At 44.6% G+C, this 23,647-nt stretch overlaps 1 protein-coding gene across 1 annotated transcript in view; it reads left to right on the top strand.

Moving 5' to 3' along the window:
- Positions 1–19,449, top strand: part of ALCAM (activated leukocyte cell adhesion molecule) — a 52,282-nt gene extending 32,833 nt beyond the window's left edge. Inside the window, exons 13-18 of the mRNA XM_038766145.1 lie at positions 2,675–2,807; positions 6,563–6,601; positions 6,889–7,006; positions 9,164–9,295; positions 15,544–15,660; positions 16,999–19,449. Of these exons, the coding sequence (XP_038622073.1) occupies positions 2,675–2,807; positions 6,563–6,601; positions 6,889–7,006; positions 9,164–9,295; positions 15,544–15,631 (510 nt within the window). The 3' untranslated portion in view covers positions 15,632–15,660; positions 16,999–19,449. The remainder of the gene's footprint in view (positions 1–2,674; positions 2,808–6,562; positions 6,602–6,888; positions 7,007–9,163; positions 9,296–15,543; positions 15,661–16,998) is intronic.
- Positions 19,450–23,647: the final 4,198 nt, after the last annotated feature.

Raw genomic sequence — 23,647 nt, 5'->3', positions numbered from 1 at the left:
CAGAGGATAGTCCAGAATGTGGGTCCAAGTGGGAAGAAAGAGGAGATGGAAAATTGAACCCACCCATTTGTCCATGGGTTTCCCCTTTTTCTGAGCCTGGTGTCAGAGGCTCAGTCTCTGCATCCAGGACATGTTTTTTTCTCCTGCTCTCCCCTTTCCTCATGTCCTCTTCTCCTCCCCTCCCTCTCCTTCATCACCTTTCAATCAGTCAGTCAATCACTTGTATTTATTGAGCACTTACTGTGGGCAGAGCACTGTACTAAGCATTTGGGAGAGTACAATAACAATGAACAAACATATTCCCTGCCCACAACAAGTTTTCCCTTTTCCTCTGCTGCTCTCCCCTTTCCTCATTTTATCTTCTGTTCTCCTCCCTCTCCCTTGCCTTTCCCTTTTTTTCCTCCTGCCTCCCCCTTTCCTTGGTTTCTTCTTCTCTTCTCCCTCTTCCCACAAATATTTGGCCATAGGTTGTGGCTTGCTTTCATTACATAGGACAAGCCTCCAGCCCAATGTTGAGGGTTCAAGATCGTAAACCTCTGAAATGGTCAGCCCTTTTGGCTTTCAAACAGAAAGTCTTTCAGGCTATCAATCAATCAATCAATCATATTTATTGAGTGCTTACTATGTGCAGAGCACTGTACTAAGCGCTTGGGAAGTACAAATTGGCAACATATAGAGACAGTCCCTACCCAACGGTGGGCTCACAGTCTAAAAGGGGGAGACAGAGAACAAAACCAAACATACTAACAAAATAAAATAAATAGGCTATTCGACTTTTGAGGCTTTTCTGACCTAAGCTCTAGGGCTTAAAGAGCCTCCTTTTAGTAGCGTATACTTGTCCACCACCTGTCTGCTCTGTGACCTTGGGCAAGTTACTTCACTTCTCTGTGCCTCAGTTACCTCATCTGTAAAATGGGGATTGAGACTGTGAGCCCCAAATGTGACAGCAATTGTGTCCAACCCATTTGCTTGTATTCATTCATTCATTCAATCGTATTTATTGAGCACTTCCTGTGTGCAGAGCACTGTACTGAGCGCTTGGGAAGTACAAGTTGGCAACATATAGAGATGGTCCCTACCCAACAGCGGGCCCCAGCACTTAGTACAGTGCCTGTCACACAGTAAGCACTTAACAAATACCATTATTATTATCACTAGGGTAGCTAGTGTGTAGTTTGCAGGTTAAGAAGATTTAACCTTAAGATTTAAGAAGAAGGTTAAGCAGGTTTAGAAGATGCTGCTAAACTCATTCAGTGTCCAAAAATGAACATTAATGACCTCCTTTTCACCATTTTTCCAATTTTCCTTGTCTCCCTTGCTTCATTTGGAAAACCGATCCTTGTTACGCTGTATTTCCATTACTGTGGATTACGTTTCCCTCTCCAGTTCAGCTAAATGATAAGTGAGAGCAGAGGAAACCTTTATAGGATGATAATATAGATTGGAAAAGAGGCTAAATTCAGTCTTGACGAGTTCAGAGCCAAGAAGCCTGAGGGAAAACATGAGACAGAATGCAAAGAACCAGTGGACACAGAGAGGGCATAGAGGTGAATGGCAAAAGGGAGAGGAAAGAGGGAGAGAGAGTGTGTGTATGTATGTGAAACATGTTGAGGAAAAGATCGAGTTCAGCTGCAGTTAGTTCTGGACAATTAACTTCCAAAAGGATGCCATTAAATTGGAGGCAATCACAGGGAAACACAAATGAGTTAGGGCTTGGGAATTTAATTTAGAAATAAGAAAAGAAAAGTTAACATCCTGACTCAGTGCATCATGGGCAAACAAGGCCCAGGAGAGGAAATATTCCTTTGGGAAGTGGGAGTGTTTGAGGGTATGGCAGATAACCAGCAAGTCATTTGGAATCATATCTCCCCTGCTTAAAAAAAAAAGTGAGACTGAGCTACAGAAATGATTCGGAGTTTTGGGAAGAATGGCCAAACAACATGTAGTGGGATCTTATCTATCCCACTGCTCAGTATAATGCTTGGAATCACTTAAATACCACAGTTATAATTATAATTGTCAACTGTGAGAGAATTGCCCAGATCAATCAATGGTATGTGCTAAGTGCTGTATGTAAAGCACTGTACTAAGTGGAAACATCAGCCTCAGGCCTTCCTTAATTAAATAAAATAAATCAATCATATTTATTGAGTGCTTACTGTGTGGAGAGCAATGTCCCGAAACACTTGGGAGAGTACAATGTAACAGACACATTCCCTGCCCACAGCGTACTTACAGTCTAGAGTCGCCCAAGGATTTCTGATTGGAACCAGTGGCTAACGTAGGTCCCTCTTCCACAGAGCAACTGTGAATTTAGAATCCTTGGTTTCATTTCTAATTTTTTTTTCCAACGAAGTATATCTGGGAATATAGTTTCTTCAAATCATGCAAATGTCGAATAGCTCAGCACCTGAACATTGAACTCCATAATCACCAATCTCGAAAGGATTGAGGAAATGCACAAAACAGCTAAACGTTGAAACACTTCAAAAGGGAAATCGTGTGTTTTGTGCATTATACCAGATTACCTGTGAGAAAACGGAGTAAATATATTTGCATGATTCTCACTTCCAAAATGACTGATGTTTCCTCACACATACCCTAAGAACGAGGCGTGTGTTTTCAGTCTCATTAATTTTCCTTTCTAAATGAATTTCCTCATTTCCATTTGCAGACAGAAGAATCCCCCTATGTCAATGGCAAGTATTACAGTAAAATTATCATTTCCCCTGAAGAGAATGTTACATTAACGTGTGCAGCGGAAAACCAGCTGGAAAGAACTGTAAACTCCTTGAATGTCTCTGCTAGTGAGTATTTCATTTCTGGCCTTTTACAAAAAGAAAAAAACATGTATTACAGTTACCCTTCCTCCATCAAACTCCTTAATTCCATTTTTGTGTTGTGCGTTGTGGTAACTGCTTTGTTTTCAGCAGCATCATCCATCAATCAATGGCATTTATTGAGTGCTTACTGTGTGCAGAGCACTGTGCTAAGCACTTGGGAGAGCACAATCCAACAGAGTAGGTATAGACGATCCTTGCCCACAAGGAGTGTACAGATTAGAGGGGGAGATGGACAATAAAATAAATTGTAGAATGCAGTGAAGTTTTCTCCAATCTATCCCACTCAAAAAACCCTTTCCTTATCCCTGCCCATTCTGCTTGATTTAAGCCCGTTAGATCCCATCCAGTCACTTATCCCTAAGTCTAGGTTCATGACCTTTGACTTAGCCAGGTCACTGGGTTCGGCTTTATGGGGCGGGGCATGGACTTTAAGAGCCTGTTGTCCTCCACGTGTGACCCAAATCTTCTGGAGGGTTGACCACCCTCTTGACCACTTGATGTGGTCAATCCATCAATCGTATTTAATAAGTGCTTATTGTGTGCAGAGCACTAAGTCCTTGGAAAGTGTGGTCACGTTCCTTGCCCACAAGTGGCACACTGCATAGCTGGGTATTTTATGGGCATAAACCCTGACCCTAGACTCCTATGTCCCCCTGATCCCTGGTCTGTTCCTCTTCTGCTGTCTGAACATTGAAAGTGACTAACCCAAATGGAAGGAGTTCGTGGGAGATCCTGGGAGAGGTACCATGTGCCTTTGGGAAAGATTCTGTGGGGTCCAGGCTTCAGAATCCATCCAAGGGACCCCAAATGAGCGGCAAAACCCTCAGCACATCCAGGGATACCTCCCCGCTTCTCTCCTCCACAGCCCTCTCCCTCATTCCCCTCATCCTCTTCGTCCTTATTTGCATGGTTGTAGATGTGTGTGCCTGCACGGATGTGGGGATTTGAATGCAGGTGGGAGGGGAGGACTGCACCGCAAGGTTTTTGTTTGCAATTCCTCTGAGTGCACAGTCCTGCGCTCTGCACACAGTAGATGCTAATTAGATTGATGGTGATGATGCTGCTGTCTGGATGGCAATGTTTTTCTTTTCCTGAGCTGCCTTAATGGGGATCAGGGGAGGTGGCTGAGGGTGTGATTTGGACAGAGGGATCGGTTATCTGAATTAACAATAATAATAATAATGATGGTACTTGTTAAGCGCTTACTGTGTGCTAAGCACTGGGGTAGATACAAGGTAGTTAAGTTGTCCCACATGGGGCTCACAGTCTTAATCCCCATTTTACAGGTGAGTTAACTAAGGCATAGAGAACTTAAGCGGCTTGCCTAAGGTCACACAGCAGATGAGTGGCAGAGCTGAAATTAGAACCCACATCTCTGACTCCCAAGCCTGTGCTCTTTCTACTAGGCCACGCTGGATTCAGTCTCAGCTACTAGCCGATTCATGGCAGCTTGGCACATATTAAGCACTTACCAAATACCATAATTATTATAATTATTATTATCCAGTCCTTAGTACAGAGCTTAGCACTCACCTTGGTTATTAATACCTAGCCCAGTGAGACTGGCTACCAGTCCCTTCCTCACTGTCCACCCTCCAATGACTTGTGCAGAAATAATTGTGCTGTAAGTGCCTATAATGTATCATCATCTGCAGATGGTATCTATTAAGTGCTTACTATGTAATAAGCACTCTGAATGCCGGGGTACATACAAAGTAATCAGGTCACTCAAAGTAGTAGGGAGAGCAGTTCTCTTCACTCCCATTTTATAGATGAGGAAACAGGGACCAGAAAAGTTGTGACTTGCCCAAGGTCACACAACATGTCAGTAGCAGAGCTGGGATTTGATCCCTGGTAATTATAATTGTATTTATTGCTTACTCTGTGCTAAGCACAGGGGTAGATAGGAGATATTCAGATCAGACAGTCCTTGTGCCACACAGGGATCACAGGCTAAAAAGGATGGAGAACAGAGATTTTATTCCCATTGAACAGATGAGGAAGCTGAGACCCAGAAAAGATAAGTGAAGTGTCTGAGGTCACACAGCAGGTAAGTAGTGAAGCCAGAACTAGAATTCTAGTCCTAAAGACTCCCAAGTCTCATGCTGTTTCACCTCAGCCATGCCCCCCTCTCTAAGAGCACTAAACTGGGCAGTCAGCCTCTTCTTGCTCTAAATCACTGTTGGGTTCAGAGTATTTTCCAATTTCTCTGCCTTGTCTTTTCCATTCCTTTAACCTAGCTGTTTTCACTAGCAATCCTAGGAAGCAGCATGGACTAGAGGGCATGGGAGTCAGAAGGACCTCGGTTCTAATCCCAGCTATGCAACATGTCTGCTGTGTGACCCTGGGCAAGTCACTTACCTTCTCTGTGCCTCACCTGTAAAATGGAGATTTAGACTGTGTGTCCCATGGGGGACATGGACTGTGTCCAACCTGATCACTTTGTATTTATCCCAGCATTTAGGACAGTGCCTGGTACAAATATAGTAAGTGCTTAACCAATACCACAAAAAAAGTCCGAGCCGTGATTTAGAGAGGTTAAATGTCTCTCTTAGAATCCCACGGTGGTTTGGAGTTTAGTCTGAGCCTTAGTCCTAGCTTCTGTACACGCTAAAAACCTTCTTAAAGTTGGGAAGGAAGGGCAATTCAAAGCCCAGGTGAGGCTATAATGATATTGCACACTACTATTGGTGCATATTTTCAAGATGGAACCTTATAATGATTAAGCAAGACACTTTACTGTTTTCAGATAAGGGCAATTTCTTTGTAATGTAGCTCATTGCAATAAGTATGCATTTTTTCCTCATTTTATCATCGAGACTAATTATTACCATTATGTAGTGGTGACTTTCGTTCCTCCATCTGTTCATTTTCCAGCATTTACTGAGCATTCACTGTGTGTAGAGCCCTGTACTGGGTGTTATCGGGAATAAACGCAACATAGCCCTTGCCCTCAAGGGGCTTACCGCCAAGTGGGGAAGACAACATTACTACAAATCCATAGCCTGTCAGTAACAAGCAACAGAAAACCATATGCATAATTGATGGAGGTGAACAAAGGTTGAGTGGAGAAATTGAAATGCTCAGGTGGAGATGATTACGAAGGTTTCCCAGAGAATGTAGCGTTTAACGAAACTGAAAACGAGAGGAGCAATGAGTTCTGAAGCACATTACAGGTGGCAGGAGAGCATGTGGGGCATGACTGACTTGGCTGGAGCAGAAGCAGAAGGATAGATGAGAGGAGTTAACGGTTGGACCGAGGGAAAGAGATCCTTGAAGTTCCGGGCAAGAGGTTTTCACGGGATATGGTGGTTCCCGGGAGCCACTGAAGCCTCATAAATGGAGAGGTGGCAGAAGCAGAACATAATTTGATTCTGGCAGCTCTGGATGGAGCAGACTAATGCAGGGGGAGGCTGGAAGAGAAGACCGACTGAAAGACAGTGACAATAATCCAGTCCTTAGATGCTTAGATCCTGAACCAGACAGAGCAGAGACAGTGAATGAGTCTCTTGAGCATTCACTGAGGAAGAAGCGGTAGAACTTGGGGTCAGAGTGGAGGGGGGAGACAGAGGGTGGCCAGTGCCAGGAACATATGGCTGGTTATGGGGGAAGAAGTGGGGAGATGGAGGGATGGGGGGGAGTGGAGAGGGGCTCCGTCCTGCTGGCTCGCTATCAACAGAATTTTGTTTTTAATTTCATATGAACATTTTTCATTTCAGTAAGTATTCCAGAACAAGATGAGACAGACGATATAAGTGGTAGGTACTCTGTTGCAGACTTCTCTTCCCTGTCTCTATCAGCTCCAGCATTATTGCTGTTCGATTAATTCCCACACATCTGACTCGAATTAAATAGCTGATAAGATGAGGGAGTAAGAATGTTGGGGGAAAAAAAAGATGACCGTTAAAAAAACCCTACAAAACACAATTCAAGTTTGCATGTGACCTTGGAAAACGGCTCTGGGCTGCTTGTGAGTAGATTTAGAAGTCTAAATGGGCCCCAGCACTGGCTATAATCGTGGGGGGACTTGTCTTCTGTGTTGTAGATGAAAACAGAGAGAAGGTGAACGACCAGGCCAAGCTAATAGTGGGGATCGTGGTGGGTCTCCTCCTCGCGGCCCTGGTAGCCGGGATCGTCTACTGGCTGTACATGAAGAAATCAAAGTAAGAGCCGCGTCTTAGCTTTTGCTCGTTTCCTTAGAGTGCAGCGTGTCCCTGAAGTGAGATTTGGGTGTCTGGATTTCCACCGCACAACCAGGAAAAATATGCAGCGTGAGACTTGATTTCCTCAAAGCTCACTGAGCCAGGGGTTGATTTCCCAAGCAGTATGATGGCACCGATGTATTTGTACTCGTTAGACTCAGGTGGCCAGTGAGATTGAGAATGCCTGGACTTGCAACAAACCACTAACCCTCCTGCTCAGAAGTCATTCAAAAGGAAGAAAGGGGGCAGGGAGCCCAGCCAAATCCTACTCAAAACCGCCCTACAAAAACCCTGGTGATCATGCCTGAGATAGTTTCCCAAGCAGAAGGTAGACCAGTACTTAAAATTTACTAATATTACAGTAGAAAATAGTGCCAAAAGGAGATGGAAAACCATGCAGATTTAAAGCTGCCTAAGCAAAGACCGAGTGCCTGATTGTAAAGGCTTCTCATCATACCTTAGTTGAGGCTAAGGTATGTAAAGCACATGTGACTCTACTCTAAGGTGATTTCTTGGAAAAGGGATGTAATTACAAATCTCAAAAGGACAACTTTCTGTCCCTAGCTTATTTAATCCTAGGTACTGCTTAAATAGAGAGGAAAAACTCCCCAAAGGTCAGAGAAAAGAGAAAAGCTTAGGCTGATTTTCTCATGTTGAACCAAGGAGACAGGTGGCAGAGAGGTTTGGCCTCTTAGTAGTGACCTAAAGAAGCAGAGAAGCATCAAGGCCTAGTAGAAAAAGCACAGACCTGGGAATCATAAGGAGCTAATGACTAATTCTGGCTCTGGCACTTGTCTGCCGTGTGACCTTGGGCAAGCCACTCCACACTCTGAGCCTCAGTTTCCTCATCTGTAAAATGAGGATTAAGACTGGGAGCCCCATATGGGGCAGGGAGTGGGTCCAACCTGATTAGCTTGTATCTATCCCAGTGATTAGAACAGTGCTTGAGACAGAGTGAATGCTTAACAAATACCATTATTTAAAAAAAATAGCCCCCCCACCCCCAGCAGTGCATGCCAATTCCTACCAAAAAGCCCCAGTGACCTCGGGGAAATGTAGGCAACCAACCTTTTTGCTTCCTGCATCGTGCAGTTGTCTTCCTTTCCTCTTCTGTAATTCCTGTACAGGACTTAAGTAGGGTGTTCAAAAGCACACCGCTCTTACCTAGCCTCCAAGAAGCTTAGCAGGTCCAGTATCCCACATGCCTGGTGGGCGGGAGGTGACTTCCGAAGGAAATCTGCAAACAAGAGAGGAAACACTTTAGGAGGAATTGCTTCTCTTAGAAGAGAGTCAGAAGGGGTCCCCTCTGTTCTGTCACTGGGAGGGCTTTGGGGTGACGGGCAATAACATGGCTTGATAAATCCACCCTGGGGCATCCTGACAGACTCAAAGCCGATGAACAGCTACAAGGCAGGTCCTGAATGATAGAAGGCTGGGTGGCCTCTCCCTCCAGGCCTAGTCTCGTTGAACTGAGAGCTGAGCTTTGCACAGCGCAAACACCCAGAAAGTGGATCTTCCTAGTTTAGATTTGCCTTGCTGACTATAACTCTATCAGCCAGTCAATGCTGTTGGGGTCATGGCGTGGACTGGGACAGTGATGGACAGTAAGCACTCCACTCCCCTATCCTCTAGAGTCAAATTTCTAGTTGTGCTTTGCAATTGTATTGATTTCTAAACATCTGTGGCCCTTCACCAACATCAAAGACAGCCCAGGGCAATCTAATGAGCTATGCTTGAAATGATCACGGTCCTAAGCTCCATGAGTGTTATTGGGAGATGTAGGTCAAGAATACCCACCGATGGAAGAGGTATCGTTAAACTATAGCAAGACGGCTTAGATCCTGAGACGTTTATGCAGATCCTCCTTGCTGTTTGATATATTTGTGAGGGCATTTTCTACCGTTATCATATTTCAGATGAACTGTCTCATTCCACCTGAATCTCTGACGGCAGCAGGCCTGATGTTTTGGTGCAGTAAATTAGAACAGCGATCACAGCATATCCGGATTAAATGCCAAAAGTCTGGTTTCAGCCCACAGTCTCACAAAAACACTGAGCAGTGCTGAAATCCTTATTGACACTCCCCATGTCCAATCACAAACCTCCCTTTCCACGCAGGCCACTCCCTCGAACAGTCATTCACTGTTTGAACCCGCCCTCCAACAGTTTCTCACCTAAGCCCTGCCCCCAAAGTGACATCAATGGAAAGTCCGAGAAGGCCGCGGTTCAGAAGTTGCAAACCCTCGTGAGGCAAGAAAACGTTTTCTCTTTTTTTTTTGTATGTTGTGGTTGATGCACTTCCCCTCCCACCGGCCGAGCAAGGCCTGACCAGGGTCCTTCTGTGTCCAGTCTTGATCAGAGCTGTCAGTCAGCCTCACCCCCTTGTCAAAATCCCCCCAAACGGTGCATGCCTCACTCCTCCCTGTGAACGTTGTCTTCTAAAGCAAAATCCGTCGGCCCTTGTGATTTCCGGGACCCATCCCGGGAAGGCTACCCAAGTATCCATTCAGGGAAGATCAGAGATCCCAGAAAATCTGGAGCCTTAGTTGAATCGTGAGAGTCAAATCAAACTTTGATTCCCTCTTCTGCCACCCAGACTTAAAGGTGCAGAACTCTCAAACGGACGTGTACAGCCACTGGTGTGTGGCAGATTGCAAATGCATTCAGAGGTTAAAACGAATTACCCCCAATCTGAATGGAGCTGAAAATTAAACTGCAGGAATCTACCCAGTGATCAAATGTACGGAGCAGGCCCGAGACTGTTAATCAGTCGTCTGTAATTGCTAGTTCCTCATCAGTGGTTGGCCATTCTATGGTTAGCAGAATTCAACATTTCTTCCTATCACTTCATGGATTATTACCGTACGGCAACTGAAAATTACAAATCCCATTCTAAATACAGCACATTTGGTTATGTAATATGTTCCAGCTCTATGCCTTTCTGACAAGTTCATCATTAGATTAAGTGCATCTTCCTCTGGTTTCCACAAGCTTACTCATCCCAAATAAATATCCCCTAATTGAAAGGGCCCCCAAATTGGATTGCATTAGAATTGAATACTTTGATCATTAAAAAAAAATCGACTCCAAGTATCTGATATAATGGGCAGAGCGTGGTTTGGGTATGCATAAGAGAGGAAAGACCACAGCACTGGGAGCCAGTAGACTAATGCCACTAGTTGGCTTTTGTGACCTTGAGGAAGTCACCCTAAACTCTTGGTGACCCCATTTCTTCACCTTTAAAATGGGGATTAGCCAGGAAATCCTACATGGATCAGAGACTGGATCAGAGACTAACCCTCCTTCTACCCTGGTGCATGCAGTTATAAATGCCATAGTTATCATTAGCAGTGGGATTTCTACAGCCCTTTATATTTGCTTAGATCTTTACAATCTTAAGTAATCCTCACCATAACCCTTCAGAGGACTCTGGAATTTTAGCCTTCTCATGCCCCTGAGAGTAAAGGAGTAAACACTGTTGCTTGTCCAAAGACACAGAATCACTCTGAGGGGACGTGGTTTAAATGGGCCCCCTGTCTCTTAGACACCATTTCCTCTGCCTCCCTGGAGCTTCACACATCAGAAATGAAATCAGAAATCAGAACTCTCTCCCCAACGCAGCCAATGTAAAATTCACAAAACCGTTTGTGCACTGAGACTGTAATTGGAATGACACGAGAGAAACTCGAAACAGATTTTCACTTCCAGAGTTGCGCATCCCCAAATCTCTGCCAAGACCTGAGCATTTTCTAGGTGGGGTTGAAAAGACCCTAATTATGAACGCTGATGTTTATCCCTTCCTAATCCTCAGTCCCCCTAAAGCCCCTACTCCCACATCGGCCCCACACTCATTGAAAAATCAGCAGAATCGTTGACCTTAATGATAAAACTACTGTGACGCAGGTCTCAGAGCTTCAGAATAACTGCTGTGAAGTAGGCGTTTTCATATGCTCATCAACACGAGTGCCTGCTGGGTGCAGGGACCCTTGAGGGCATGCACTAAAAGACACGGTCTCTGCCCTCAGTGAGCCTGCAGGGTAATGGGTTGCAATATCTATTTCAGGCACACGCGTACTGAAACCTCGAGAAGTTTTGTAAAGTTCTTTTCCCACCCCCTGAACCTCTCAGTTTAAGAGGAAGGAGTGGATCACCCCCGGAGTCCTGACTTCTGGAGTTTTCACTAGCCAACTCTTAAATCTTTTCATTTTTATCCTTCAAAGTTTTCAACCTTTTTAGCAGTGTGGCCTAGTGGATAGAGCATGGGCCTGGGCTTCAGAAGGGCATGGGTTCTAATCCCAGCTCTGTCACTTTTCTGATGATTGATCTTGAGCAATCCCTTAACTTCTCTGTGCCTCAGGTCCCTCATCTGTAAAATGGAGATTATGACTGTGAACATGGGACTGTGTCCAACCCGATCAGCTTGTATCTACCCCAGCGCTTAGTACAGTGCCTGACACATAGGAAGCATTTAATATCATAATTATTATTATTGTTAGTATTATTTTTAGGGAAGCTGGCTGTTGATCCTGCTCCACCCCAGCAGGCCTGCCAAGCGGAACTGTGTCACCTGAATCTTTTCTACAAAACCCCATTCCGAGCTCCTTGACAACAGGGCTATGGCCTACCAAGTTATTGTCCTCTCCCAAGCGCTTAGTACAGTGCTCTGCACATAGAGTAAAAGCTCCATTGATTGATTCTCTGAGGTAGCTCAAGGGAGCAGACACTTGCTGCCTGCCCTGATCAGGGGAGACAAGTCTGATATGACTATTGTGAATCCCCAGGTGGTGGATTCATTTTATTCAGTTAGTTTTCTATTTTCTCTCCCACCAAACCTAAAGCTGGAAACAAACCTCAGAAGTGACTGTTTTGAGTTTTACATCGGTTTACCCACTGGAAGAGGGGCAGATAAGCAGTGGCTCGGTCTTATGCAGTGGCAGCAAGAGGCCAGAGGCACAGTAGCCAGCGGCTAGATGATCAGGGCCTGGAGACTCAAACTCCAGCCCTTACCTGCCTCCTCGCTCCACTCTCCCAGACTCTGCAAAGACTCTTGATCTCAGTGAGAGACTCTCAAACCAGACTAGAATGACAGGAAAGTACAAGATGAATACCCATTGAAGGAGAGGGGAGTCCACCTTTTTAATGAAAAGTCCTGAACTCGGAGTAACCAGTAAAAGGTTGAAAAACAACCCTACCGCCAAGTCTGCAGCTGGCACCAAGCAGGTGTCAGGTTCAAAACATATTACTGGGCCTCAGTGCAGTCTGAGAGAAACCAGCAAGCCACTCTAAAAAAAAATGAACTAAAAAGCAACTTCCTGACCCTGAGAAAAACCACCAGCAGTTTTTCTAATTGGCTGGTGGTCACAACAGCTAGAAAACTATCATTCTGAGGCTGGGAGAAGCTCCTTTCTGATACCGTTCCTCATCATAATACCTCCTCCTTCTGGTATTTCCCTAAATGCCCTATTTGTTCATGTCCGTTTTTTCCCTCAGATAATATTTTGAAACAGAATGGTGCACCTTAACACTCACAATTTAGTTTCATCTGCCTGTGCCACCCAAATTTTGAATTTGTAAAATGCTGTTTAGTCCAACTATCAGTAGGTTGAAGAGGGTTTAGTAAAGTTCAGGGACAGGAAGCATTCCAAGCAACCCACCAGCTAGCTCTTCTCGACTCTGGCATGATCTAGCCATCACACAAATCAATCAATCAATCAAGGGTACTTACTGAGAACTGTACTAAGCGTTTGGGAGAGTACAATGCAACAGAGTTTGGTAGATGCTGCCACATATTGTTGCTCAATTTCCTGAAGAAAGAGAGATCAGAGAATTTCTTTCATTGTCTAAGTTCCCTGACTTCTGGTTTCCTTCATCTTCTGTTCTTTACTTGGAAATGCAGCCCGTATCATGACTATACAGAGGAAGAAGTGGTGATCCTTTCACAGCCACCAGGCTGGGTTGTGTGGGAACAGCCACGCCTCTGGATCCTAGGGAACCAGACAAGACCTCCAGCTTCAATGTCCCAGGCGGGAGAGGTGGATAAGACACTAAAAGGTGTCCGGTCAGAATACCACTAGTCTTCCTCTGGCCTCTTATTTTCACCATTCCTGCCTTGGACCCTTCTAAGAGTTCTGCCTAAGTAACTTCTTCCAAGAGGTCCAGAGCAGGGACTGTGTCCAACCTGATTGCCTTGTACCTATCCCAGCGTTCAGTACAATGCTTGGTGCATAGTAAGCGCTTAACCAAAAAAAAAAAAAGGAAAGTGATCTTTGTGTGCCTTCACCCCAACCTGCAGAAAAATTGAGGGGCAGGGGAATGTGCAGCTCTCTACTGTCTTTGTCTAAAGTCAGGATTTTTTTCCTGAATTTCCCCCTCCCAGGGGAACTTCCAGAGAAGAACCTGCCCCCAAAGAATAATGCCCAGCCAATTGACTACCGCTAGCTCTTATTACCTTATTAGTCAGTCAGTCATATTTATCGAGTGCTTACTGTGTGCACAGCACTGTACTAAGCACTTGGGAGAGTACAATATAACAATAAACAGACACATTCCAAGAATTCATCATTCTACCTGTTCCGTCCTACCTGGAATGAAGCACTGTGCTTTTTCTCTCCTCTACCCATACACCACCTCTTCCATTTGTTCAGAAAAGTCTCAATAGAAGGTCACCAGAGAAACCTTTCAGACTCAGAAAAAAACAATCAGCTGAAACGGTCTTGTAGTTTCAGTTTCCTCCAACCGAGAGCTACAGAGGTTTCACACCTTTTCTAGAAAGCCAAATTAGAAGAGCGCTTTAGCTCTGGCGAATCAAATCACGGCAGCCTGGGTAAGAGCCACGGTTCACCCCTGAACCTGCCCCAAAGGAATAACTGGAAGTCTAGATCCCAGCCATAGAAATCCTCAAAGCTCACCGATTTCACGACGCTCTGCGATGCAGGTGTCTCTTCCCCAGATGACACTCCATCGGATTCCCAAGGGAGTCTGTGGAAATTCGCCATGCTGCCACCCTTTTGTCATCCTGGGCCAGGCATGTGTGGGACCAGGGCCGGCCTTGAGGCCTGCTCCATTCTGAAAAGTCGGGGTGCTTCTCTCAGGCTCTTAACGAGTCCTCGAAGGCAGCCATCACCTAGGGAACATGGGCAAAGGTTTAGGCAAAGACTGCTGACACTGGCAGGGCCTAGCTTGAATCAAGATCAGGCTCCTGGGCTAAGAAATCAGTTTGCCTCATCATTTCCTTTCCCTGAAGAGACCATGGAAGGGTGAATGAGGTGATCACCCCCAGAACTCTACCATTACAATAAAAAAGGAATTCCCCCACTGAGGAAACATCTTTACCGAGAGTTCTGAAACAAGGAATTGACTTGGTCATAGTCACACTCAACATTTCCTCATCTGCATTTTGAAATGGCATGTGGCCTTCAAAAATTATGCTGTGGCAGCCATCTTTCATGTGGGTGAGTTTGAGGTTTCCTGTTCATTTAGTGGAAGGCCGTGGCTGATAACTTTTAAAATCAGGAATTCATCTTAGTACTCTCCGCTACCCATATGCCACCTCTTCCTGTTGTTTAGAAAAGCTTTGCATCTCAACAGAGGGTCTCCAGAAAAACTGTTCAGGCTCAATCAATCAATTGTATTTATTGAGTGCTTACTGTGTGCAGGCTCAGAAAAACAGTTGGCTGAAATGGTCCTGCAGTTTCAGTTTCCTTCATCCGAGGGTACCAGAGGTTTTTACAGCTTTTCTAGAAAGGCAAATTAGAGCAATGCTTTAGCTCTGGTGAACTAAATCATGGTAGCCCGGGACAGAGCCATGACCGGCCCAGCCAGCATTCTGTCTCAGACAGTGGACAGAAGGACCCCTGGAGCAATCCTGTGCAGCTGCCCTCCAGGGCATTCAGCTTAATGGTTAAGGGTGAATTGTCCAACATCCCCCAATTTCCCATTATCCCCCAACAACTTCCTGTAGTAAGTGATTGGGGAGAGAATTCTGTCCTTGCTCTAAATGGAAAGGACAAGTTGGGTGTCACCGGGGTTGTGGGGGAAGAGAGGGGGGAACCAGAGAGGTTTCGGTCCAGGTAGAGACCCTTTCCACCTCGCTGTCCAGGTGAGTATACTGGGGTATGGGGTCCTCTGGAAGCAGCAATCTGCAAAGAACAAGAGTGAACCAAAAGCAGGAAGACCACCTCCATCCTCAAAAAAAAAAAAAAAGCCCCAGAAAAACCTGACCTACTTGAATATTATACGCAATATTCAAAAGTATTTGAAATTGCTCTTCCTTATAATGTGCCCATTATGAAGATCTCCCCCCGGCCTAATTTCTGTGCAAAGGGTTCCGTTTGTCTGTCAAGCCACATGACCGTGACATTGTTCATACCAAAGTTCTGCCAGTAATAGGGCCCTAAAAACACTGTGGGTTTCAGAAATGCCTAGAAGTCAACCTCCTAATTTCACAGTGGAGCAAAATTTGGGCAAATGTGACAATACTCACTTTCTTTCACCTTCAGGACAGCATCCAAGCACGTAAACAAAGATCTGGGAAATCTGGAGGAAAACAAGAAGCTCGAAGAAAACAACCACAAATCAGAAGCTTAAAAGAGGCATTGTTCCAGTGGTTGCTCCAGGTAGGTGGATCGTATTAGGCAGACTTGTAAAAATTGACGATTCTAAAATGTAGCTTGCGGATAAGTAATGAGAAATTCCCTTCCCTGAGTTAGACATCCAAGAGTCTGACTTTGTGACCCTGTCTTTCAAAATCGTGAATGATATTGGGATTAAGGAAAACACCTCAATCTCAATGGGAAAGAACCCAGTTCCACCTGACAGATAGTTCTTAAAGGTTTTGAAGCACTGAAATGGTGGTTTTGATCCCGAAGCCAAAATAAGTTGCCCAAAGGGAAAGCCCAGTAAGACTGAAAAGGCAGTTTCCAGTTGCTTTGACCTTTCCAAACCTCATCTTTAAAAATTGATTTCTGGTGCAGTCAAAACTACTGTAGTCGTAAAGCCGTCTTTGCTGTCCTACACCTGAGGTGGTGCCAGAAAGATATCTCCTTAAATGATTTATGATGTATCTAGACATTGCTAAGCGTTGGGAGTAACCTTGAGAGGAAAAGGTAAAGGTGTGTTCACATCCAGTGGGACTAATCCGGTGAGGCCAGTTGCCCATATTAACCCATGGACAGTGTAGAGCCCAGTAAGAGCGGACAACAGAAGTCAGGTCATGTGGAAGTCGATAAGGGGAGGAGAGGATGTGTATGACATAGAAGAGCAAGAGAGAGAAAGAGGGGTGAAGGGCAAAGAAAAGAGAGAATTCAGGAAGGTTGTTTGTGGGGTAGGAGGAGAGGATAGAAGACAGTGATGGTTGTACAGTGAAATGATCTTCTAGATCCTCCACAGGTGGTTAACAAAACAAAAAATGGCAGGGACAGAAATAAAGGGAGGGCCTGCTGAGATTGTGGCTACCCCATTCTGAGCCCCGATACCAGTCCCAAACAAGGGGAAAGGTCAGTCCATCCTATTTCTTAAGAGCTTACCGTGTGCAGAGCACTGTACAAAGTGCTTGGGAGAGTACAATATTACAATAAACAGACACATGCCCCGCTCACAACGTACTTACAGTCTAGAGATGAGCTTACAAGTTGGCTGTAACCCAAAGACCACTAACTTTTATCTGACTGTCTCACTCGATGAAGGCATTGAAGATTCTGGAGAGCAGTTTCAGCAGAAATAATATAAAATGGTTAATTTGGGGAAATTTGGTCAAAACAGCCTTTTCACAAAACGTTCTCACCAACTTGAAAAACGATCTCAAAAAAAAAAAATCACAGGAGAGATATAAGTAGGGAATTTAGGGAAGGGGCCTTTTTCTACATGTTTGGGTGCCAAACCACAGTTGTCTGGGGAACTGATGATTCCTGTGGTCATTTACATAAATTAATTTTTTTCTTTCTCCACATTTGCAGAGAAAAAAACATATAGACCAATTGAAGCATGAACGTGGATTGTATTTAAGACACATACAAAGACATGACAGCTATTCATGGTTCAAGTATTAAGCAGTTCATTCTACCAAGCTGTCACACGATTTTAGACAAAATTATCTCAAGTTAAAAAAATAAAACCCCCCCAAAAAAAAAAAAAATTTTGGCAGCCATGATAATAGGTCACCATGTAGTGTTCTGTATGAATTTTTTTTGTAAATGTCTGCACTGAGGATTTCTTTTTTTGGTTTGCCTTTTATGTAAATTTTTTACGTAGCTATTTTTATACACTGTAAGGCTTTGTTCTGGGAGTTGCTGTTAATCCGATGTATAGTGTAATGTTTTTATTTCCATTGTTTTTATGACACTCTGATCAGGAACATATCTGATTCTGATTGCTATCAGTAATGCCTCAAATCTTGTCACAAGGACCTGAAAACCGAAAGGTGCCGGAGGCTTGGGAGGTGTGATAGGTATTGTAACACAGCTAAAAAAAAAAAAAGTAAATAAAGAGAGTCAGGTTGGAGGAGCAGAATAGGTAGTTAAAATTTGGGGTATCTGCAACAAGTGGGTTGCTCCAAAATCCAAATCCCCAGGGTCCTTTCATTGTCCCGCTCAGCTATCTGCACTCCCCCCACCCCACACCAGTGCAATCGTTCATCAAAACCATTACCGCAGAATTTGGGGCAGCACCTATGTCGATAGAAAGCTGCCAAGCATTTTCCTTTCAAAACCCGAAAGGGAGGCCAATTCAGCGATGGAAGTTTTGGAAACCGTAAATTGCTCTCACAGGTCCACGATTCACACTACGAGTGACTGGAATTTCACCTCGTCTCGAATCCTTCTTCGCTCTAGCCACTATCTACGAAACATCTTCACTCCATTCCAAAGGATATCAGTCAGAATTGGAGATTTATAACAGTGGTCACTATCAAAGCTGCATTGTTTTCCACAAAAAATAGAATATATATTTTTTTCGTGTGTGTTTTTGTTAACTACGCTACAGATATTGAATGCACCTTGAGATAATTTAGTGTTTTTAACTGGTACATAATTTATCAAAGCCGTACATGGAAGTGTAACAATGAAATGTCTACGTATCTTTAGTTACATATGAATTTGTAACTTTATAAACACGTTTTGCGCTTGAGGAAATTTCTAGGATGGTAGTGTAAATGGAGACACTTTGAGGTAGGCTGACTATGGGACAGTAGTGTTCTTGTGATTAGACTTTTAAACTTTTCCTCTTTCAAGCAGAAGCTTGGTTTCTGGGAGAACACAACACAGCCATTTTTTTATCCCAGTGGTTCAGTAACTTTGTAAAATGAACCAAACAATAGATTTTCATTCACGGGATAAGGATCTGGAAAAACAAATACTAAACTGGTGTGATGTTTTTATAAACTGGTGGAATGAGAAGGAGAAGTTGGTGCAACACATGGAAGATTCAAGGGAGGTGGAAATTGGGAATGATATTTTGCCACTTCTGCATTATTTAGAAACACATTTATTGTAAATTTGTAAAATGTGAAATGTCTGGGCAGTAGTGACTGATGTCTTAATAAAAGCTTCCTGTAGTGCATTGGTATGGATTAAATACATAAAATGTCCTATACACTCTATGCTGTATAAAATATTAGGGAAGAAAAAGAAAACATATTATATTGCCTCTCAACTTTGATTTGTTCAAGTTTCATTTGACAGGAAAAAAAAACCAACAAGTAAATTGAATCTCAATCGACATTTAAACCAAAGTGAAAGGGGAAATGAACCAAAGTCATTTGTTCTGCATGGCTAAGCCATTCTGTTATCTCTGTAAATACTGTGATTCTTTCCTTTTCCTTTCTTTTTAGAATTTTGTTAAAAAAATTCTAAATTTTTAAACACCTGTTTTCCAAAATAAACCGTGAACACTAAAAAACCACCACCACCCATTACTTATATATAAATACATTCTTTCCTTTCGGGGTGGGGAAAGGCCGGAAAAGTCCGAGCGCTGAGGTACATTTGCAGAAAGCACTGAAAAGATGGGGTGATGGTGGAATCCTTTGGCTTGGGATATTGGGATAGTTAACTCAATGCTCGAATAGCCGTCCGCACCTACAGACCAGACCGTCAGAAATAGAGCCAGTCTAGGACGAGAGAGACACAGAGAGATGGCAAGGAAGACTGGAGGAAGAAAATGAACAGTCCGGCCCCGTCCTCGCTCCATCCACAGTGCTAAGGAGGAAGATCGGATGCGGTCCTCACCTTCTGGGGCTTCTCCTACATCGTCTCTTCAATATAACCCACTTTGGCAACCGGAGGCAGGTTTCCCAGTTCAAGGTCCAGTCCCTGCCAGCGATTGCAGGAACTGTGTGTGTGCGTGTGTGGAAATGGATTAACATGCCCGTCTGTGCCTAAAAGATAATAAAACCGAAGTCTGTCTTCACATGCCTGTCTCCCCTTTTAGTTCCCGGAAAGAATTTTCAAAGTCTCCAGTGCCGTAACGCATCTCTGTAGGTTGCAAGGGCGCTGAACGTCTTTATGCAACCTTGGGGACGGTGATCGGTGTTTGTGAAGCGCTTACCCTTTAAGCGCTAAAGCTCTTTCCCTTTAAGGAAAGAGCACGGGCTTCGGAGTCAGAGGGCATGGGTTCGAATCCCAGCTCTGCCACATGTCTGCTGTGTGACCTTGGGCAAGTCACTTAACTTCTCTGAGTCTCAGTTACCTCATCTGTAAAGTGGGGATTAAGACTGTGAGCCCCACGTGGGACAACTTGATCACCTTGTATCCCCCCCAGCGCTTAGAACAGTGCTCTGCACATAGTAAGTGCTTAACAAATGTCATCATTATTATTATTATTATTATTACACTGTGCCAGGCACTGTACTAAACACTGGGGGAGATACAGGCTAATCAGTTGGGACACGGTCGATGTCCCGCAAGGGGCTCACAGTCTTAAACCCCGTTTTACAAATGAGGGAACTGAGGCATAGTGAAGTTACGTGCCCAAGTAGACAAGGGGCAGAGTGGGGACTAGAACCCAGGTCCTCCTTACTCCCAGGCTCATGCTCTAGCCATTAGGCAACACTGCTTCCCTTAAAAGTTTTGGACCCGAGGTAGAGGGGGTGGGAGAGGAGAGTCCTGGTGATGTAGAGGTTGGCAGAGGTCATGACCTCAAAAAAAACCCAAAAAAAAACCCTCCACTTTTTATCTTAATGGTATTTATTGAGCGCTTAGTATGTGTCAAGTGCTGTACTTCCCTCTCCGAGCCTCTTGCTGAGGCCCCTCACAGGCTAAGGCAGACCCTCTTTGAAAAGGGAAGCAGTGTGGCCTAGTGGATAGAGGGATAGAGCCGGGGCTTGGGAGTCAGAAGGATCTGGATTCTAATCCTGCTGTGTCTAATGTGTGACGTTGGGTAAGTCACTTCACTTCCCTGTGCCTCAGTTTCCTCATCTATAAAATGGGGATTAAGACTGTGAGCCCCATGTGGGACAGGGACTGTGTCCAACCCAATTTGCTTGTATCCATCCCAGCACTCAGTCCAGTGCCTGGCCCAGACTAAGCATTTAAAGACCACAATTATTACTATTATTAATAATAGTAAAATAAATCTCCTGAACCAACCTGTTTCTTCATGGTGCTAACGGACACAGCCTCATTTTCCATTTAGTTTCTTCTGTCTGTTGCAACTTTCTGAATGGGCTGAGGTCCGTGAAGGTGTGAATATTTGCCCAGAAGTCCATCTGCCAATGATAAAAATGGCCTTTGTTAAGCACTTTCCATGTACCAAGAGCAAGAAAAGATACCAGATAATCACAACGTGAAGCAGTGTGGCTCAGTGGAAAGAGCCCGGGCTTTGGAGTCAGAGGTTATGGGTTCAAATCCCAGCTCCGCCAATTGTCAGCTGTGTGACTTTGGGCAAGTCACAGCTTCTCTGGGCCTCAGTTACCTCATCTGTAAAATGGGCATTAAGACTGTGAGCCCCCCTGTGGGACAACCTGATCACCTTGAAACCTCCCCAGCACTTAGAACAGTGCTTTGCACATAGTAAGTGCTTAATAAATGCCATCATTATTATCATTATTACAACGGACACAGTCCCTGTCCCATATTCGGCTCACAGTCTAAGGGAGAGAGAGAACAGACCTTAGTACCCACTTTTACAGATGAGGAAAATGAAGCAGAGAGGTTAAGTGACTTGTTCAAGGTCTCACAGCAGGTGAGTGGCAGAGCTAGGACTCGAACCCAGGTTTCCTGAGTCCCTGCCCTGGACTCTTTCCAAAGAGGCTGTGCCGTTCATCTTGTTGGCAGCTACGTAGACCGTGAGCCCGTTGTTGGGTAGGGACCGTCTCTATATGTTGCCAACTTGTACTTCCCACGCGCTTAGTACAGTGCTCCGCACACAGTAAGCGCTCAATAAATACAATTGAATGAATGAATCCCCATCGGGAAGCCTAGACTTTGGGATCGGCTGTGATGCTGCTCTTGTCAGAAGTGGGGTGAAGGAGCCCGGAAAGCCCAGAATGCCCTCATCCCCATTTTACAGATGAGGTAAACAGAGAATTAAGTGAGTTGCCCAGTATCACACAGTAGACGTGTGGTGAAGCTGGGCTCAAAAACCAGGTCATTCTGGTTTCCCAGGCCCACGCTCCATCTACTAAGCCACTCTGTTTTATCGAGCGCTTACTAAGTACAGAGCACTGTACTAAGCGCTTGGGAGAATACAGTAAATAGAAATTGCAGACGCGCGTTCCCTGCCCATAAAGAGCTTTCCATCTGAGGGCTTTGTGAAGTGCTCTGCCATTAACCGCCAATAGTTGTTTGCTGCCTCTGGGGCATGTAATAATAATAATAATAATAATTGGCATTTGTTAAGCGCTTACTATGTGCAAAGCACTGTTCTAAGCGCTGGGGAGGATACAGGGTGATCAGGTTGTCCCACGTGGGGCTCACAGTCTTAATCCCCATTTTACAGATGAGGTAACTGAGGCCCAGAGAAATCAAGTGACTTGCCCAAGATCACACAGCAGACACGTGGCAGAGTCGGGATTCGAACTCATGACCTCTGACTCCAAAGCCCGTGCTCTTTCCACTGAGCCACGCTGCTTCCAAAGCCAAAAAGAATTTCTGAAGACTCACTCATTCCTGCAAGCCCATTCTGGAGGAGTCTTTTAGACTGTGAGCCCACTGTTGGGTAGGGACTGTCTCTATATGTTGCCAATTTGTACTTCCCAAGCGCTTGGTACAGTGCTCTGCACATAGTAAGCGCTCAATAAATACGATTGATGATGATGATGCTGGAGAGTGTGCTGAGCTATAGCCAGCATTGCCAAAGACTCACTTGGCATCTATCTCAGCCTGCACCTGCATGGAAAGGACAGAAACTCCAGGACTCCATCAGCATTGCCTAGTGGTTAGAGGGAAGCAGCGTGGCTCAGTGGAAAGAGCCCGGGCTTGGGAGTCAGCGGTCATGGGTTCTAATCCCGGCTCTGCCGCTTGTCAGCTGGGTGACTTTGGGCAAGCATTTAACTTCTCTGTGCCTCGGTTACCACATCTGTTAAATGGGGATTAAGACTGAGCCCCCCGGGGACAACCTGATCACCTTGTATCCTCCCCAGCGCTTAGAACAGTGCTTTGCACATAGTAAGCACTTAACAAATGCCATTATTATTATTATTATTATTATTATTAGAGCACCAGCCTGGGAGTCAGAGGACTGGGGTTCTACTCCTGGCTCTGCCACATACCTTCAGTTTGACCCTGGTCATGTCACTTCAATTCTCTGTGCTTCAGTTTCCTCATCTTTAAAATGGGGATTCAATATCTGTTCTCCCTCCTACGTAAACTGTGAGCCCTATGTGGGACTTGATTATCTTGTATTTACTCCAGTACAGAACACTTAAAAATACCACAATTATTAGTAGGATGCAGTCTGACCTAGAAGAGAGTGAACCTGGGAATCAGAGAGGACCCAGCTCCATCATTTATATGTGAGACCTTGGGAAAGTCACTTAACTTCCCTGTGCCTCAGTTTCCTCCTCTGTGAAGTGGGGATTAAAACCTGCTCTCCCTCCTACATAGACTCAGGCCCATGGGGAACAGGGACCGTGCCTGATTACCTTGTATCTACCCGAGTACTTAGTACAGTACACTCAGTAAGCACTTAAAATACCACATTTATTTAATTGGCTAATTAATTTAAAACCACACTGTCCTTCAGACTCATTTTTGCTCATCTAATTGTTCAGTTAAGGAGATGGCACTAGCATCTGCTAAATTAAATAGCGGATATGAAGAGATGGATACATCCTAACTTTCAATTCCTTGGGCAGGAAAACAAGAATAAATAGGGATACGGAAACCCAAGAAATCTGATGCTTGACATTAAGCCTTTTGCAGGCTGATAAAATCAAGGGAAAAACACTCACAAGGAAACATCAATTTTCCTACCTTCCCACTCTCAAAGTCATTCCCTGTCTCTAGCTCTCTTTTTTTCCTTACCCATTGCCATTGAAAAGCAAGTAGAAAGAGCATGAACCTGGGAGTTAGGAGACCTGGGTTCTAATCCCAGCTGTGCCACTTCTCTGCTGAGTGACCTTGGGTAAGTCTTTCTCTGTCCTTCAGCTCCCTCATCTGCAACATGGGG

This window comes from Tachyglossus aculeatus, chromosome 24 (genome assembly GCF_015852505.1).
Source record: "Tachyglossus aculeatus isolate mTacAcu1 chromosome 24, mTacAcu1.pri, whole genome shotgun sequence".
In the NCBI taxonomy this organism is placed as follows: Eukaryota; Metazoa; Chordata; class Mammalia; order Monotremata; family Tachyglossidae; genus Tachyglossus; species Tachyglossus aculeatus.
Note: the sequence above shows the minus strand (reverse complement) of the source record. Positions and strands in the feature narration are given on the sequence as shown.